General features: G+C 45.6%; 1 protein-coding gene across 11 annotated transcripts in view; it reads right to left on the bottom strand.

The window, feature by feature from the left end:
- The window catches only part of LOC137785609 (neurexin-3b), a 259714-nt gene that overhangs the window by 100980 nt on the left and 142389 nt on the right, over positions 1–16345 (bottom strand). Inside the window, exon 1 of one of the 11 annotated variants that reach the window (XM_068576998.1) lies at positions 2204–2799. The exons of 9 other annotated variants lie outside the window; for them this stretch is intronic. In XM_068576998.1, the coding sequence (XP_068433099.1) occupies positions 2204–2447 (244 nt within the window). In that variant the 5' untranslated portion in view covers positions 2448–2799. Of the gene's footprint in view, positions 1–1449; positions 1663–2203; positions 2800–16345 lie in introns of those variants that run through there. One more of the 11 variants, XM_068576999.1, reaches the window with a different exon arrangement.

Genomic DNA, 16345 nt, shown 5'->3' with positions numbered 1-16345 from the left:
CATCGGCGCGTGTCTGTTCTGTCTGCAGCTTTCCTTCAAGGTCTTCCTCTGAATCTGTAATTACACTCACGCCAAAAAGTCAGGGTCAGTCTGTAGCTGCTGAATTGTTAATGAGCGACACATAAACACACGCACGCACACACACACACACACAATAACAAGCTTTCTAATCTCCTGATCCTATCCTCGCTCTTATCTCCCCACATTCTGCATGCAGGTTTACAGAAAAGTCCACCAACCAACAAACTAAAATACCGTTGTAGAGCTCTGCGGCTCATGAGGACGATTTTGTATTGTAAACAAGAAACCACTTCATCAACCAACCAGACCCAAGACTAGTTAAGACCTACAATAGTTATCATGCTTCTATGTAGCACACGGGATAAACACTCCTCTAGTTGAAGTGAATGAACGTGAAATAAAGAAGCAGGAACCTGATTAGTCAGCATATACAGCAGCGTGCATTATACCTATGGCTACACAGCAGCGTGCATCATACCTATGGCTACACAGCAGCGTGCATCATACCTATGGCTACACAGCAGCGTGCATCATACCTATGGCTACACAGCAGCGTGCAGCATACCTATGGCTACACAGCAGCGTGCATCATACCTATCCCTACACAGCAGCGTGCATCATACCTATGGCTACACAGCAGCATGCATCATACCTATCCCTACACAGCAGCGTGCATCATACCTATGGCTACACAGCAGCGTGCATCATACCTATGACTGGGTAAATGGCTGCCTCCCAGTCCCTGCCCAGACTTTGCACCCTCAACATCAGTAATGCAGATCCTCCCCTCTATGCTTGTCAGGCTCATCCACTCACAAGAGCCCTCAACGCGCTGAAAGCGAGCCCTCAAGCCCTTCCATATGTTAGGAGTCCAGTATAGACCTGGCTCAAATGTATTTCACAAACAGATCGGATCCCACCGCAGGAGTGATTGATCCATGGTGACACAGAGCCCTGGACCGGATCGGCTCACATGATGCAGAATAAAGCAACGGCTCCTTGGATTTTTAATATCTCAGGAATCTGTTAAAAACATTCCTCTGTGGTATTCTATTCAAGCATTGTTACTCAGAAGTAGTGAAATGATAGCACAGCTTGTGAAATTGTGACCAGTGGTTACGCATGTTTTGTTTGTTGATAATTCAATTATCGCCGTTGATAATTAATTTCTTCCTAATTATTTTGCTGCCTTGTTTCATCAGAGTGACATGTTACACACACACATAGACAAAATAAATGTGTTTAGAGAATAAACAGCACAAACATTGGAAAGTAAATCACTGTAATGTGCTCTAATTTAAAATACAGGCCATTAAGCACAGAGGTCAGGAGGTTAGTCGACATGCATCCACATCAACTCTGCTCACTCAGTCATTACAAAAGATGTTCACAATAATTAAAAACCCACAAGATGTTTCCACTCCTTACTTAGCGATGCCATGGTGACACAAAAGCTGTGAAAACCATCTCCTCGGTACTGTAAGTGAAAAATAAAGATCCTGCTGGTGTCTGTGCAGCAGATAACGGCGCAAATAGATCAGATGAAGCGGCGATGGAACAAAAGTCAATACCGAGGAGGCATTTCAGTGCCGGCGCTAATAGTGTACGCACGCTCTGTTACTGTTCACAGATACCAGATGCGTGGAATCCATCATGGACTTAAAAAACAGGGCTTTTCAATTTGACTTCTAAATGGCAGACGCCACGGCGCAGGTTTCCCCACAGAGCCCCGACATGCGTAAAGACCAATCCCTTGACAAAAAGTGGGGTGGCGCACTTATTAAAAGGTGAGGGGGAACCGTCAATCCGGTCTTCACTCTCTATCAATCATCAATTTCAGGAGCGTTAAACCAGGTGGGACGGCCGTTCCTCTGCTGATAGAGCCACTGTGGGTGTTTAGCTTGTCACTGCCAATTAAACTTATAATCTCATAAACCATATACAGCTCTGTGATGCACAGCCGCTGTCAGCTATCATTATCTCTCGGTGCTGTGGGGGAGGAAGAGTGAGGCTGAGGATGAGAGAGGAAGAAAGAAAGACAAAGACAGAGAGACAGTGTGGGGGGGAGTCAGATATAGATAGAAAAGATGAGAGAGTTGACTACAGATGACTTCTTTTCTCTCCGATCGCTCTGGATGATGAACGGAAAGCCCGGTGTGAGAGAGGCGTTGACGGGACTCACCGTGGCCGGCTCGTAGGGAGGCCGGGGAGCGGTATATGGACACGGGTGGCTGGTGGTGCCGGGGCCCCTGGGGGTGATCGGGCCGGGGGAGGGCAGGGGGCAGGGAGGCTCCGGGGGTAGGGGACAGGAGGTGGAGGTCTGAGGATGAGGAGGAGCCCCGGGCAGAGCCCAGCGCCGTGCATCCCACTGCCAGAAGCAACATCCAGAACAGCTGGCCCTCCTGGGGCTTTCCTTCGGGGAGCATGGCTCACGCCCCCCCCAGCCTACTGGATGTTTTAAAAAAAGAGAGCAAAGCAGATGGGCGAGGATCTCAGAAAGAGTGACCTTCCCGCAGCCAGGACACGGCGGCAAACTCCATAGCAGAGAGAAATCAACAAGCTCCGCGTAGGATCCAACAGTTCCCTCCAAACCACGCGCAGCTCGCGCCTCGTCTGCCGGACTCCTCTCGTGGAGAAAGGCGGACGGATCTCCCGCTGTTCTTCGTTTGCTCGCTGGCTCTTTGAACCAGAATCCAATAAGTCTTTACTTTCTGTCCTGGGCAGGATCGCCCTGTGGCTGCTCCTTTGATGACGGCGTTGGCGTGCTCGTGCGTGTGCGTGAGTAGCCCGGGAGTTTGTGCATGCGCGCTTTCGCAGGGCGACACCTGGAACGAGTCCCTGTGCACCTTTCTGCACCTGCAGGCGCTGAGTGAGTGACAGGAGGGGAACAACCTGCGCCGCAGCCTTTCCGCCCGGCCGTCTCCGCTCTGGCGAGCCACAGATATGCACAGCCTCGGCTACGAGAGATGGAGGGCGAGGAGAGAGACGGAGGCGAGGCGCTCCGCACTCGCCGGCACGGACTAACTATCAGCTTTCAGAGTCTCTCTCTCTCTCCTCTCGGCAGAAAAACACTCCCTCTCCTTCACTGTTTGGCTTCTGAATCCAGACTTGTGCTTTCTCTTGGTCTCCAAGTTTAGATCCAATGATTGTCTGACTTTTTTTTTTTTCTTCTTTTTTCTCCGGCTCCTCTTCTTTTCTTTGCTTATGTCCCTGGAGAAGTGAAGTGGCCTGGCTTGTTAACCCAAGGAGACCCAGACTGGTAGTTCTTTGTATTACTCCAGAGCAGAAAGAGACAGATTTGCAGACAGATAGAGAGGGGGAGAGAGAGAGAGAGACAGAGAGACAGAGAGAGAGAGAGAGAGAGAGAGAGAGAGTGAGAGAGAGAGAGAGAGAGAGAGAGAGAGAGAGAGAGAGAGAGAGAGAGAGAGAGAGAGAGAGAGAGAAGCCAGGGAGAAAGAAGAGGATGAGAAAATGAGAAACTGCTGGGAGGGATCGAGATGGAAGGGTGGGGAGGGGAGGGGTTGGTGTGAGCGAGGAGAGGGGAGTAGGAGAGAGAGAGAGAGAGAGAGAGAGAGAGAGAGAGAGAGAGAGAGAGAGAGAGAGAGAAAGAAAAGGATGAGCGCGGGCTCAGGTGAAACTAAGCGAAGATGATGGGACGGAGGAAGGGAGGCAGAGGAGGGGAGGAGAAGGGGGAGGGGAGAAGCGGCAAGTGGGCCAGCCTATGCAAATCCTCGCTGAGCGGCGAGCAAATCAGGGAGGCAGGCAGCCACTGCAGAGGAGTGGGCTGCCTTTAGTCACAGGGAGAGGAGACGTCAGGGAGGGAGGGAGGAGAGGGTGAGGGAAAGAACGGCAGAGATGGAGAGGTATGGGGGAGAAAAGTGAGAGAGAGAGGGTAACAATTGAAAGGGATGTATAATAGCGGTGCTCCGACACTGTCTGGTATTCCTGGCATCGCATTTTCAAAACTAGCTCGAGGTAACGTGGTGTCATTTTCTCCTGCAACCGCATGTGACCTCCTCTCCCTCTATGTTTTTCGTAGTGAAAGCTTATTGAAGCCAATCCCCTGAACTAAAATAAAATAAAAACCGTCCATGCATTATGCACACGGCAACAAATTGAGTGAAAGGACAGAGAAGAAAGCTTCCTGTCCGGTGCTGTCAATCTTTGAGTTGTCTGAAGGCCTTGGAAGGAATAAACATTCAAAGTAAAAAAAAATCTTTTTAATCGCGTCGTTTTCTCAGAACGTAATTTGATTTGACGCCAGCGTGCAGCGTTTGGCTGCCGACCTGCTGGAGCAACTATGAGATCTTCCATTATGACAAGAGGACTTCATGTACAGAGAGCGGCAACAACGCGTTGTGCTGTAAGGGAGACGCTCTAAAGGAGACGTTGTGTGTCTGTGTGTCGCGCCGCACTTCACAGCTCCGCCGTCACTCTGGTTCTTTGCATTCGGCGAGACGCGTCTTCCTATTTTCCATTAAGGGCCGAGTCCTTATCAGAGACACCCGGGGGCGCAATTATTGCTCTGCTTGTTGTGAGCACAGAACACACAGATAATGTTTCATGGGCAAATGAACGACAGAGGAGAGAGGGCATTCTGACAGCCATTGATCCGTGTAAAAAGCAGGTAGCTGTAGGGATCAGAATATATTAACGCCTTGGAACACATATCACGACTAAAATGAAAGTGTGCTGGTGATATCTATATTACTACGACACGCACACGAGTAAGAAAAACACCCTCAAGGGTCACTTCATCCAGGTGACAAACTAAATAAATTGCACTTTCCTCGATGGTCCAGCGTAAGAAGAGCCCTGCGTTGGCTACTTTTAAATATGGTCCATGGTTTACAATGTATTCATTATATATCAAATAGTATTCATAACCACACCACGTTTGATAAGAGACTAAATTATATGATCCATCCATACCGTGTCCTGTATCACCGAGAGAGCATATTGTGTCATAGATAGATAGATAGATAGACAGATAGATAGATAGATAGATAGATAGATAGATATGTACTTTATTAATCCCCAAGGGGAAATTTGTTAAATTATTCTTTGATCAACCAATCACAGCTCCTTCAAAGAATGTGTCATGCCAACGGTGGGGTCGCCCTCACGTCCTCACTCAGTTCCGGTTCTTTCCCCGCTGAGCGGCTCCAAGACGTTTCCTAAAGCACTCCTTAACGAGGAGTTAGGAGTTAGGAGATGTCAGAGTATCCTCAGAACGTCTGAATAGCGCCTGAGGTCTGAGTATTCCTGCAGTTACCAGTGACGGATTGCATCTTTCATGCCATTGAAAAAAGTAGTGCCTTATAATATCAAATATTCATGAATACATTTGCAACATTCACCGTTTAAATACATGATTAGTTATTATTTATAGAGAGTTTAACATTCAACAACTCATCAAATCTGCTTCATCGAGGGTGCAGTCATTAAATTTGGATTTCAATAGTGCAAAAAAAACGGATTGGTGCAGGAAAGTTTGTGATGTTTTTCCAGCGGAGCCCCGCCCACTTTAAACTGGTGAGAAAAGACCAGAAAACCCACAAATACAGGATCCTATCTCTCATAGTAAGACAATGTTTTCAGGGCCTTACTTCAAGAGGCATCACAGATGAGCAGCAGATCTAATCGTCTGTTACTGCAACATTTCACTTATTCTTTTATTATGCATCTTTAGTTCTCGCAGCTATATTTGTCTTGAGTTGTACTTTGGTTGTGAACGAGCGGAGCAGATTGAGATTTAACAAGACTACAGCCTTTGTTAAATACTGTATATCACCATGAGAGCACGAACTGGGCTAAATGTATCATCGCTATGAAAATTGAATTTGCATGCAGTTTTCATCAACTTACTCCTCTTTGGTGAGCAGATTCTTTTGGGGCTGTGGAGACGCTGCTCTGTTAAGCATGTCTGCTCTCTGGGCCGGCCCACTGTCATCCTCCTGCTGAGAGTCTGATCCTCTCTGAAGAGAACGTAACAAAAGCTGACAAGCCAAAAGAGAGACACGTCATCTCCTGACATTTCATCCAAATCCTCTGCTCGTGTCAATCTTCTTTGAAAGTGTGTGAGGAAAGATGGCGAAACATTTCACCATTAACTGTTTTAGTCTGCAGACCATGTCAAGTGTTTAATTACACTCATTAACAAAAAAAACTGCGATCGGGCCCGTGAGAGAAAATACTCAAATCATCCACTCCAAGTTCCAATAAATAACCTCAAAAGAACTCCCTCTTCTAATGGAGATGCCTCTTCACTCTGCTAAAATTATAATACAGATGTATTTTTAAAGTTTATTAGCAACATGATCTGAGTGCGCTTCATTTATCTCAGTAAGATCATTTATCCGTTTCATTTGTGTCTTCGCTTAGTACATTCCCTCGTACTCTCATTTCACTTAATGCAGGGCAATCTGCAGCAATGTTTATGCCGCACAGAATCATACTTCTCTTTCTCCAAAGTGAAGCTAAAGCCAAGCATCAGCAGGAATGTCTCACTACGTATACATATATATACGAGCATTATCATGTCAAGTTTATGGCTAAAACTCATCTGGCTGTGGACAAAAGAGCTCCACAGAGTTCACAGTTTGTTCCCTCTACGCATCAGGCTGCGTAGAGAACAGAACAAAGCAATATGTCACCGTGATCGCTCCCCTCCTCGCCCCGCAGCTGAAGTGGCCCATCCAGAAAGTAGTTATTCACTTTATAGCGCACCATAAGCGCGTGCTTTTGATCCACAATCTCGCCGAGACGACCCATCAGGGCGCTCGGCCTTTCAACGGGGACTCGTGCAGCAGATGGAGGCTGTCGTCGGGTGTGCGCGCCAGCCACAACGGCCGCTCCGCAACCACGGCTTCTTCTTTTCATATTTGCATACATACACTCATGCATAAGCAAACGGGCCACCTGCGCAGTACACGCATCACACAACCGGCACTTTGAGCGTGGGAGCCGCGCCCCGGCACGACGACGAGCCTTTTTTTTTCCGCTCCCGACTAGTCAGCCGGTACGATCGTGGGGAGCGTGGAGTTTCCCGCCGCCTCGGTAATGAACCCTCATCAGGATCAGGGCTAATTAGTGTTTTACATTCTGATTTCTCTGCGGTGGCTCCCTGTGACGAATGAAGACGGCTCTGCCTGCCCTGCACCGGGCAAATGGAGCGCAACACATCTTAATGTCACTGAGGAGAGGGGGCACACAGGGGAGGAGGATGGAGCTTAACTCTATTAACCTCCTGATTCATAGCTGGAAACCAGCAGCCGCTCAGAGGGATGGAAACCTTACCTGACATCATGATACCTGTGCTACAGACCGTTGGTGTGGCTGCAGCAATACATTTCATTATCAATCAATTTGTCTATTTGTCTATTTTTTAGTCAATATATTGATTAGTTAATCAATAAACTGTCAAAAACAAGTAAATGTGTCCAGAGTCCAGTGACTTAGTCATTGGGCTGTTATATATCGGCCAATTATATTCAATTTGCAATGTTATTAAAAAGAGTGAAAGAAGTCCAGATAGAGAAGTGACAACCAGCAAATATTTGGCTTCTTTTAACAAAAGACTTTAATTAGTCAATTATCGAAACGGCTGTTTAATTTTCTGCCCATTGTGTAAATTGATAATGAGCATTTTGGGTAAAAACTATTTAAAAGTGTGTTTGCTTGAAGCCCACTGTGAGTACTGGAAATATACGGGAGCGCAGAAGTAAAACAAAAGTCTTTGTAGTTTCCTCTGTTGCAGAGGAGCTTTCATCCTCCATGCTCCAACACACCAGTCGCTCCAGACCTGTGCTGGTTTCAGTGCTTTTGGGGCGACTGGGGCTCAGTGGTGGAGGTAGAGCAGGACTTCCTTCATCAGAGGAGCGGTTGCTTCATCTGACACTCGGTGGTCAGCGGCTGCTGCTCATCATCTTACAAGTCAGAGGCAGCTGCATCATTTCCAACACACGCATCGATGTATTCATCCAGACATGCCTGACATACTGTGAACGGACTAATGAACAGTAAAGCTCTAAAGCAGCACCAGCAACCTCTGGAGGCCGTTATGGTCGTTACACCCGTACCGACGGAGCAGACAACATACGTTTACTTCTCTAAAACCTCGCTAATACGTACCGGTGAAAAATCTGTCCTGAGGATGGAGCCAGAGGAAATTCATTGGGGTTGTTAGTTTCCCCTTTGGGAATAGCATCTCAAAATGTCCAGTTATAAAATGAAATATCTAGTGTGCTGGATGCGCCCCAGGTCACGGTGACTGCTGCGAAGCACCTGAACTCTTCACCTGAGGAACTACACAGTTAGTGATACGCTGCACCCTGTTCTTATGACACAACATGTTTGTTTTTTTTATTAAACGTTCTGAATGTTCGGCCTGGCTTCTGCTAAAAGTATGTACTGTGTGTGTACTGAGGAACATTTAGGAAAGTGTGTGTGTTGCAGCTGTTGCTGCTGTTTTATGCGACGTACAACTACTCATTGGATTTGATATTAACTCATGTGGGTAAAACATTCTCTTATATATGTGTACATGGCCGTGACAACATCATTCTCTCAAACATTCCTCCTTCCGCACAATGACCTTTGACCTTTTTGTATGATGGTAGCAGTAGACATCACCTCATGACGTGTCCAAAGCGATGAGGTTGAAGCAGCTTTAATCAATACTTATATAATAAGAATGTGTCAATGTGAAAGGGGTCACTTGCAGCTATCGCTCCAATCTGTGGCTTCATAGTGAGTCTCAGTCGTTTGGCTGTTCGGCTCTCAGGCAGCTGTTTTCAGTGCTAAGCTCTAAACTGTACACAACCTGGCAGCACCAGACAGACGATGTAGCTCAGAAATGGGAAGAGAAGCAGGAAATACTTGCATTCAGCAGGTAGCTAAACATATGTATAATATATCATTAAAACATGTTTACACTATTACTACACTTTTATTTCTTTCTTTCTGGGGGTGTTGTTGAAGGCAATCCATTGGGCTGCCAAAGTTGATTCAACGTTTTACAAGTTGGACAATCAAATAGCTTATTTTCCATTATCTCCATGGTGATATTTATAGAGGGCTGACGCTCCATTGACAATAAATCCATGAAGTCTCCCAACCAACTGTCAATACGAAAGCAAGTTTGTTTATATCATTTCCAATTCATCATTACAATATGTTTAACTGACAAAAAGCTAACGCAATGATGAGGAGTGAGCCCTCGTGCCAAGGAGGCAGACTATTGGACTTTTGGTGCGTTTTACATCTACAACAGAAAATCCTCTGAAAAGGACTTTGTTCCAAAAGCTGCACAGCGGAGGGCCAGGTCACAAGGTGCAGACGCGCTCTCTCCACTGCAGCCCCAAAGGAAACGACCTTGTTGAGCTATTAGTCACGGGCCAAAGTCTTAGCGAAGGTTAAATTTGAAGGGTCACGACATCAATCGGAAGCGTCAAGGCCAAATAAGAACTCTAGTAAGTGGAGCCTAAAGAGTTAACCAATGATGATGTTGGGACACATGAGTTGCTTTAATCCCATCAACACAGGTGACAAACGCTCGATCAGTCAAAGAAATGCATTACTTATCGGATGTTGATCTATTCAGACTTGGACCAATCTTTTTTGTGTCAACTTGACATGACGAAGACCAACCTGAGAGCCGCCCATGACGCAGTGCAAACATGCCCACACATGCAGCACATGTCCTTCCTCTCCTCCCACATGCACACGCAGCAGCAGACTCATCCCCCTGCCCGTGGTTAACGTGCAGCAATCCATCCGTTACACTGCACTGCAGCCGAACACGCTTAATAATGAATGAATCATAAAATCAAAACTGACAAGCAGCAATTGAAACGTGGCCGTTTGTTTGAAAGATTAAAAATGCAGTAACACCCGTATCATTTATGAATGAAGCCTGAAACCTAAATTGGAGAGTAACCGCTCAGGGCGGGCTGAAGAGAGCCAAAGCAAACACAACATACAAATGCGTAAAATGGCAAAAAAGAGAGAAAAGATTATCGTCAGAAAGACGCATGCAATTTGAATATTTCTGTTGGAAAGCAGTCGTCACCCAGACCCTGTGCAGGCATCTATGGACTTGAACATTGTGAAGATATTTCACAAACACTGCTGCAATCTATTAAAATGAATGACTAAACTGCACAACATTCATCTCTGTTTTTGTTTTCCTATAAGATGTAAATCCAGATAAGATCCATATCGGTGTGTTCCCCTGGGAGCAGCACTGGGAACAATGCAACCCTGAGGAGCCAGTTTCTACAGAATAAAAAGTTATTCTCCACGCTCCCCTTTTATTCCTCAGAAATAAAGACCTGTGTGGTTTGTTGCTTATAGGTATTATGCTGGTAGTTGAATAATAGATGTTAATTTATATGTATGGTTTAATCAGTATTGTTAAGATGAATCAACTTTAATAGTTTAAGAAGCAGTTTCTAGAATTACTTTGTGCATGTGTGTTGTGATAATAGCTGAATGAGGAATAGCACTTATTATTTGGAGTGAACACCAATCTTTCAACTTTATCTACACTTTAGTTGTTGATGGTGCTCCGTTATTCTTCATATTTGTTAATAATCATCTTGATATTAATAATTGTATTAATGTCAATAATTAATTTTTCATACATGCTGGTAACCAAACATGCTCCTTTGTATATCAGAAGATACTTCAGCCTCATGTAAGGTCTGGTGTTAACACGATCCATCTACGTACCTACCTACCTACCTACCTACCTACCCACTCACCCACCCATCCATCCATCCACCCATCCATCCATCCATCCATCCACTCACCCACCCATCCATCCATCCACTCACCCACCCATCCATCCATCCACCCATCCATCCATCCATCCATCCATCCATCCATCCATCCATCCCTCCATCCATCCACCCACCCATCCACCCACCCATTCATCCATCCATCCATCCATCCATCCATCCATCCATCCATCCATCCATCCATTAGGAATATGCGGCTGCCTTTTGAAGCAATGAAGCTTCTGAATGTTCACCAGCTCTGGAAAAGCTTTCCTCTCCTCCTGATGAGAGAGAAAACAGAACTTCCCAGCACGGAACATCGACGTTGCCACTCACATAACAGCCTTCCTTGGTGGTTAACAGCTGCAGCCTCCAGGATCAGCAGCACGTGACATCTGTAAGCAACTGCCATACTGAAGATGTCAAGTAGAGAATGCAAATTAAAGCTCTTTTGATAGAAGCTTTAACAGTGGCTCTGTTTGGCAACTGACTTTCCATACAGTCGATTTCCACACAGCTAGAGCCTGGAAGCAGGCCAGGCTTAGCTCCAAGGCACCGAGAGATGAGACTTGGAATAACGGAGATGGAAATGGATCTGCTCTGCCTGAGCAAAAAAAAAGGAATAAACTACCTCAAGAAGGAGGCTAGCTCTGTTTGTGTGCGTCAAACGGCTATCAAATAGAGCTCTTAGTGGACCCTTATGAAAACAAAGCCCTCCCAGAGACCAGATAACTGTTCTCAGTGGGGTTGGACTGAGGCGGCCCATCCTCGCTTCAATACAATCATCCAGCATGCTGCATATGAATAGAAAAAGACAGAGGAACAAATCTGCTTTTCTCTAATCCCTCAGTACAATAATTTACAAAACAGTTTATACTACAGCTTTCAAATTATCATGTGCCAGGTTTAGAGCTGGAAAAAAATACAGAGGGAAACTTGTGAAAATCCTGTCGGCTCTGTATTTATTTATTACCCTGGAAACACAGATCTTATCATATCACACCCTGTCATGCGTTTACCCGACGCAGATGAGTGACACGATGCTATTACCATGTGGCATTCAGTGTGATGGGATGTCTCTGCGGGTAATCCACTAAAGGTCCCTGAGTAAATACACACTGTAAAGAAACAGTGGCAGCACATCTTTACCACACAGTTACCACAGAGTTCAACACTAACCTTCATCCAGGTTGTATTCATTCACTCATTCAGAAAGATTACGTTAAATTACATTACGGTGTACAGATAATACTTTAATTGAGTAGTTTATTTGCTTTTTTGGTGGTAGATTAGAGGATTGATACCACTCATATCTGTCCGTCCAATATGGAGCTGGAGTCAGCAGCTGGGCAGCTTATTTTAGCAAAAAGGCTGGAAAAAGCTAGCATGAAGGTAACAAATTCTGCTTACCAACACCCTATATGCACAGAAATGGTGGGTTAAACCTTAATATCGCTAGATTATTGAGATTAAGTGGTGCTGGTCATCAGATTTAGCTAAATGTAAACAAAACTATGAAAGCGGTTTCCCTCTGGTTCCAAAATGTTTGCTATGCTAAGAGCAAGCCACATATTGAACCGACATATAAGAGAGTGGCATTGCTTTTATTTACACTTGTCCTTTCGATGGCATGTCACGTTGCAGTGTGGACACATCTGACACAGCTGACTTCTGATCTGCCACATCCCATCACAACAGGTGCATTGAAAAGACGTGTGTACTCACAGCCATACGTATGGCAAAAAGTGAATATGGGCGTTTTCATCAGCTGTCCATCTAGAAAATGCCTTTTGCGCGTGAAAATGCTGTTTAGACGTTGCAAAGCCAACGTTCAAGGGAACCAACACACATACACACCTCTCAGCCTCTTTCTCCTATTCCCCCGATATTAACCTTAAGCAGCCATTTCAGGGTCGAGTACACATCTATTTTGTCTCTCACACAGCATTGTCTGAGCCCCCCGGTCCTCAAGGTGATCCAAGATCAAAGAATCGGCACGTATAGATGCTTGGGGGTCACACCTGCTCTCCAATACACACTCTCCAGGCCCTCCATCAAAGGAGAAGGAGTTTTCAACTTTGACGCCAAAGGATCAAACTAAAACACTTGAGGGAGCTCAGAGGATTTGACACAATGGGGTTTTGCATTTTGAGACTCTTGCAGCGTACAGACACGCTACACAGATTCTGTTTTAGCATCATTTTATAAATCCCGACTCTCACAAGGCGGCATTATTTGATGTGAAACAGAGGAACCGGGACTACTTTACAGCAGAATGGGAATTTGATTGCTCTATTTCACGAAGCCCGATGATGCCTTTTTCCATTTCTCAACATTTTAATCCCGTTTTAATGCACTCTGGAAAATTGGTTCCAATGAATACACACTGATTTGCCGGGATGATGATAAACTGGTACAACCACTCTAGATTGCTAAGAAATGGTAATAGAGCGCACTTCAACCTTGGAAACTGACACACAAAAAAACAACATATACAGCATTTTACAGTTTCTGTGGGAGGCTTGTTTGTATTCCAGTACAGTGAGAGTCAGGCACGGAGCCAATCTGCCCCCTGCCACTTCCAGGGCTTCGTCAAAACAGTTCTGGCCAAGCGATTTACAGGCAATATATGAAATATGGATCATATCTCGTTGAGGGACAAAGTACCCGTGGGTTTTGTGCTGTGTGTGTGATACATGTGACGGCTGAGTGGGTTAGGGACCGAGATGATTGCTTATGGGCTGGTGTAGGAATAAGAAACCATCACTCCGGTAACGTGCACATGCTGCCTGTGCTCATCTGCACATTTGCATGCTGGAGTAGGGATGCTATTCACAAGGGCACAGGATCCACACACACGCACATGTTCTCTGACACGTGCACCAACAAATGTATGCTTTGATATTTAGTTTACACCAAAAAAAAAAGCTCTGCGTTCAAAATTTCTAAATGTCCTAAACAACAATAGAGGTTGCTTGTCAGCACCAAATCTGAATTACATTAGCTTTTTTTTTAAAATCTGCCATCTCTATCGTTAGGGTCCGGTTACATATAGGCAACTAAAATGACTTGGTTAGAAGTAAATGTTATTGGTCAAATTAAACTAATATTAATGTGGACTCAGCTTTCCATCTCAACCTCATCCCTAAAGGTTCACGTCCACAGGGATTGAACCAACCATCCATGTTTTTCTGGTGAGGATAGTTTCCGAAGAACATGAGGGGATGCGTTGGTGTGGCCGTGTTACAGTTTCCTGCGAGAGGAGGAAACACCGACCAGGACGTCTACTTCAAAGACTCACATGCCAAGACACTGCACAGCAGGTCACATTCCCCGTGGCAGGATTATCACGCTTTAAGAAGCTCTGACAGCACCGGAAACGTGACGCTCTTGTACCTTGGAAATATACCTCAGAGTTGGATGAAAGGGGGCAGACACTTGATACATGCAATGCTGGTGGCCAGTTAAAAGACTATTACCAGAAAATGGTTATTACCAGAGTGTCCTGCAGTTACATCATGGAGAGACATTGTAACAGAAATCTACAGAATGGAGCAGATTACAGCTGATGTTAACCAAAGAATGGAAAATTGTCTTCAGCACTGTGTGACAGTTACATGGCCTGACTGTATTTCTTTACCCTATAGAAAATGATTCCTCCCTGCTTCATTTATATGTTACTATGGCATTGTTTTTGTTTCTTTATCGATATGTGTGTTTGTTTGTTTTGTTTTAACTTCTCTTTCTCCTTATTTCTATACTTGAATAGTAAGAAAATACGGATACTGTTTGCCACATACATAGAATGGGAAAAATTGAAATATATTTATGTGAGATTTTGAAGACTAATAAAAGAAAAATTAAAAAAAAAGAAAAAAGGACATGTGCTGCTCTTAATATAGACCTACAACACAAATATACATGAATTCTACCTGGTACACTGTGTGATGGACCATAGACTGTATCGTAGTCCTGAGTCTGGATACATCCTGTCCCAGACCACACCTTTGTTTCATGCTGAGCGTTGTCAGCAGGTGCTCTGACCAATGAGACGCAGCCTAATGGTCGACTGTGTGGCAAAGAGAGAGAGTGAAGACACACTCTTCAACACCTCCTCTAAAGCCATCATGTTGTTGTCCAAGATTCTGCTCATGCTCAGCTCTACTTGAGAGCGAACAACAATACAGAGCAGTCTAGATGGAAAACAGCGTCATTATGCTTTCGAGAGACCATTCACGCCTCTGCCCATCGCTCAGAGTCTCCATTTTGCTTGTTTTTGACGAAAGCGACACGGCGCCTGAACGACTCGCACCTGCCGCTCAGCCCACGTGTCACCCACGGGCCAGCCAGAGGTTGACTGTCAGCTAATTTGTAGAACAATAGACAATCACCTGCTGCCCCGGCTCCTACATAGAGACACACACTTACATGCACACACACCACAGCCCTCTCCTCTCTCTCTCTCTCTCTCTCTCCCTCTCTCCCTCTCTCTCTTCCCCTGCATCACTTCACTTACCAGAGTGACAGGCTCCTGATGCTCAGCTGTCTGTGTGTGTAGGTGTGTTTGTGTACGTGTGTACGTGCCAGCGTAGGTGCTTTTTAGCATCAGAACACACTTAATCGGGCCCGTACAACAGATGCTGCTGTACAGCAGGTATATGCAGAGCGCTCCACCAGGTGTGGCTCCTCAACACTGCTGTCACTGCAGAATTGTCAGCGCCCTGGAACTTATGATGTGTGCTGTAGAGATGTTTTGGGTCACATCCCGGGGGGAGAGAAAAAGATGACATAATGCACCTTCTCTTTTGGCTGGAATAAAGCGCTGTTTAATATCCCGGCGCTCTAATAGCTTCCAGCATCTTACCAAAACACAGCAGATCCAAAATAACCTTGAATTATAATGCATTTCAAGAACGAAATCACGCTTCACCAGCCGGGTGTAAATTAAATGCAGGACTTTTTTTAATTACCCCTGGGGTAGCTGAATATTGGCCATCCTGCCCTGGCGAGGTTCTGTGCTGATACTGCAGCGGGGGGGATACAATTCAACCACAGGCCACTTTGACCACCACTCAGCCTGGCTGGCATCTCCCTCCGCTTAAGGGAGAATTATACTCTTGCAACTCCAACTGCGGCTGGCCACACAGTTGCATTGACAAACTCGTTTTGGTTAATGGTTCCCGCCTTTTCCATACGCCAGAACAGCAGGTGGCGCAACGGCCGTTTAGAGTCGACCTGCACACCGACGTTCACCGATATCTCCCTCCAGGAATTCACCGCCATCTGCGTGTCCTGATACTCCGTCAGACGGGTTATATAGATGCTCATATTTGCAGACCTCTTCAGCCAAACGTTCTTCAACGGGATCCATTGTTCGTGTTTCTGCCACGGCTTTTAAAAATAGCGATATTATGCTATGAAACCAGAAATGCGAGACTCAGAAAGGATGTGGTTAGCAGACCAATCACAGCCTTGCGGGACGCGAACGGCTCGCGTAGCTTTGTCGGATAGTCAGGAATTTTGGGCGACGAACGCAAGAGGGC

Source organism: Clinocottus analis, unplaced genomic scaffold (assembly GCF_023055335.1).
Source record: "Clinocottus analis isolate CAN_PGR_092001 unplaced genomic scaffold, fCliAna1.0.p SCAF_15, whole genome shotgun sequence".
Lineage (NCBI taxonomy): Eukaryota > Metazoa > Chordata > Actinopteri > Perciformes > Cottidae > Clinocottus > Clinocottus analis.
This window is presented reverse-complemented; position numbering and strand designations above follow the sequence as displayed.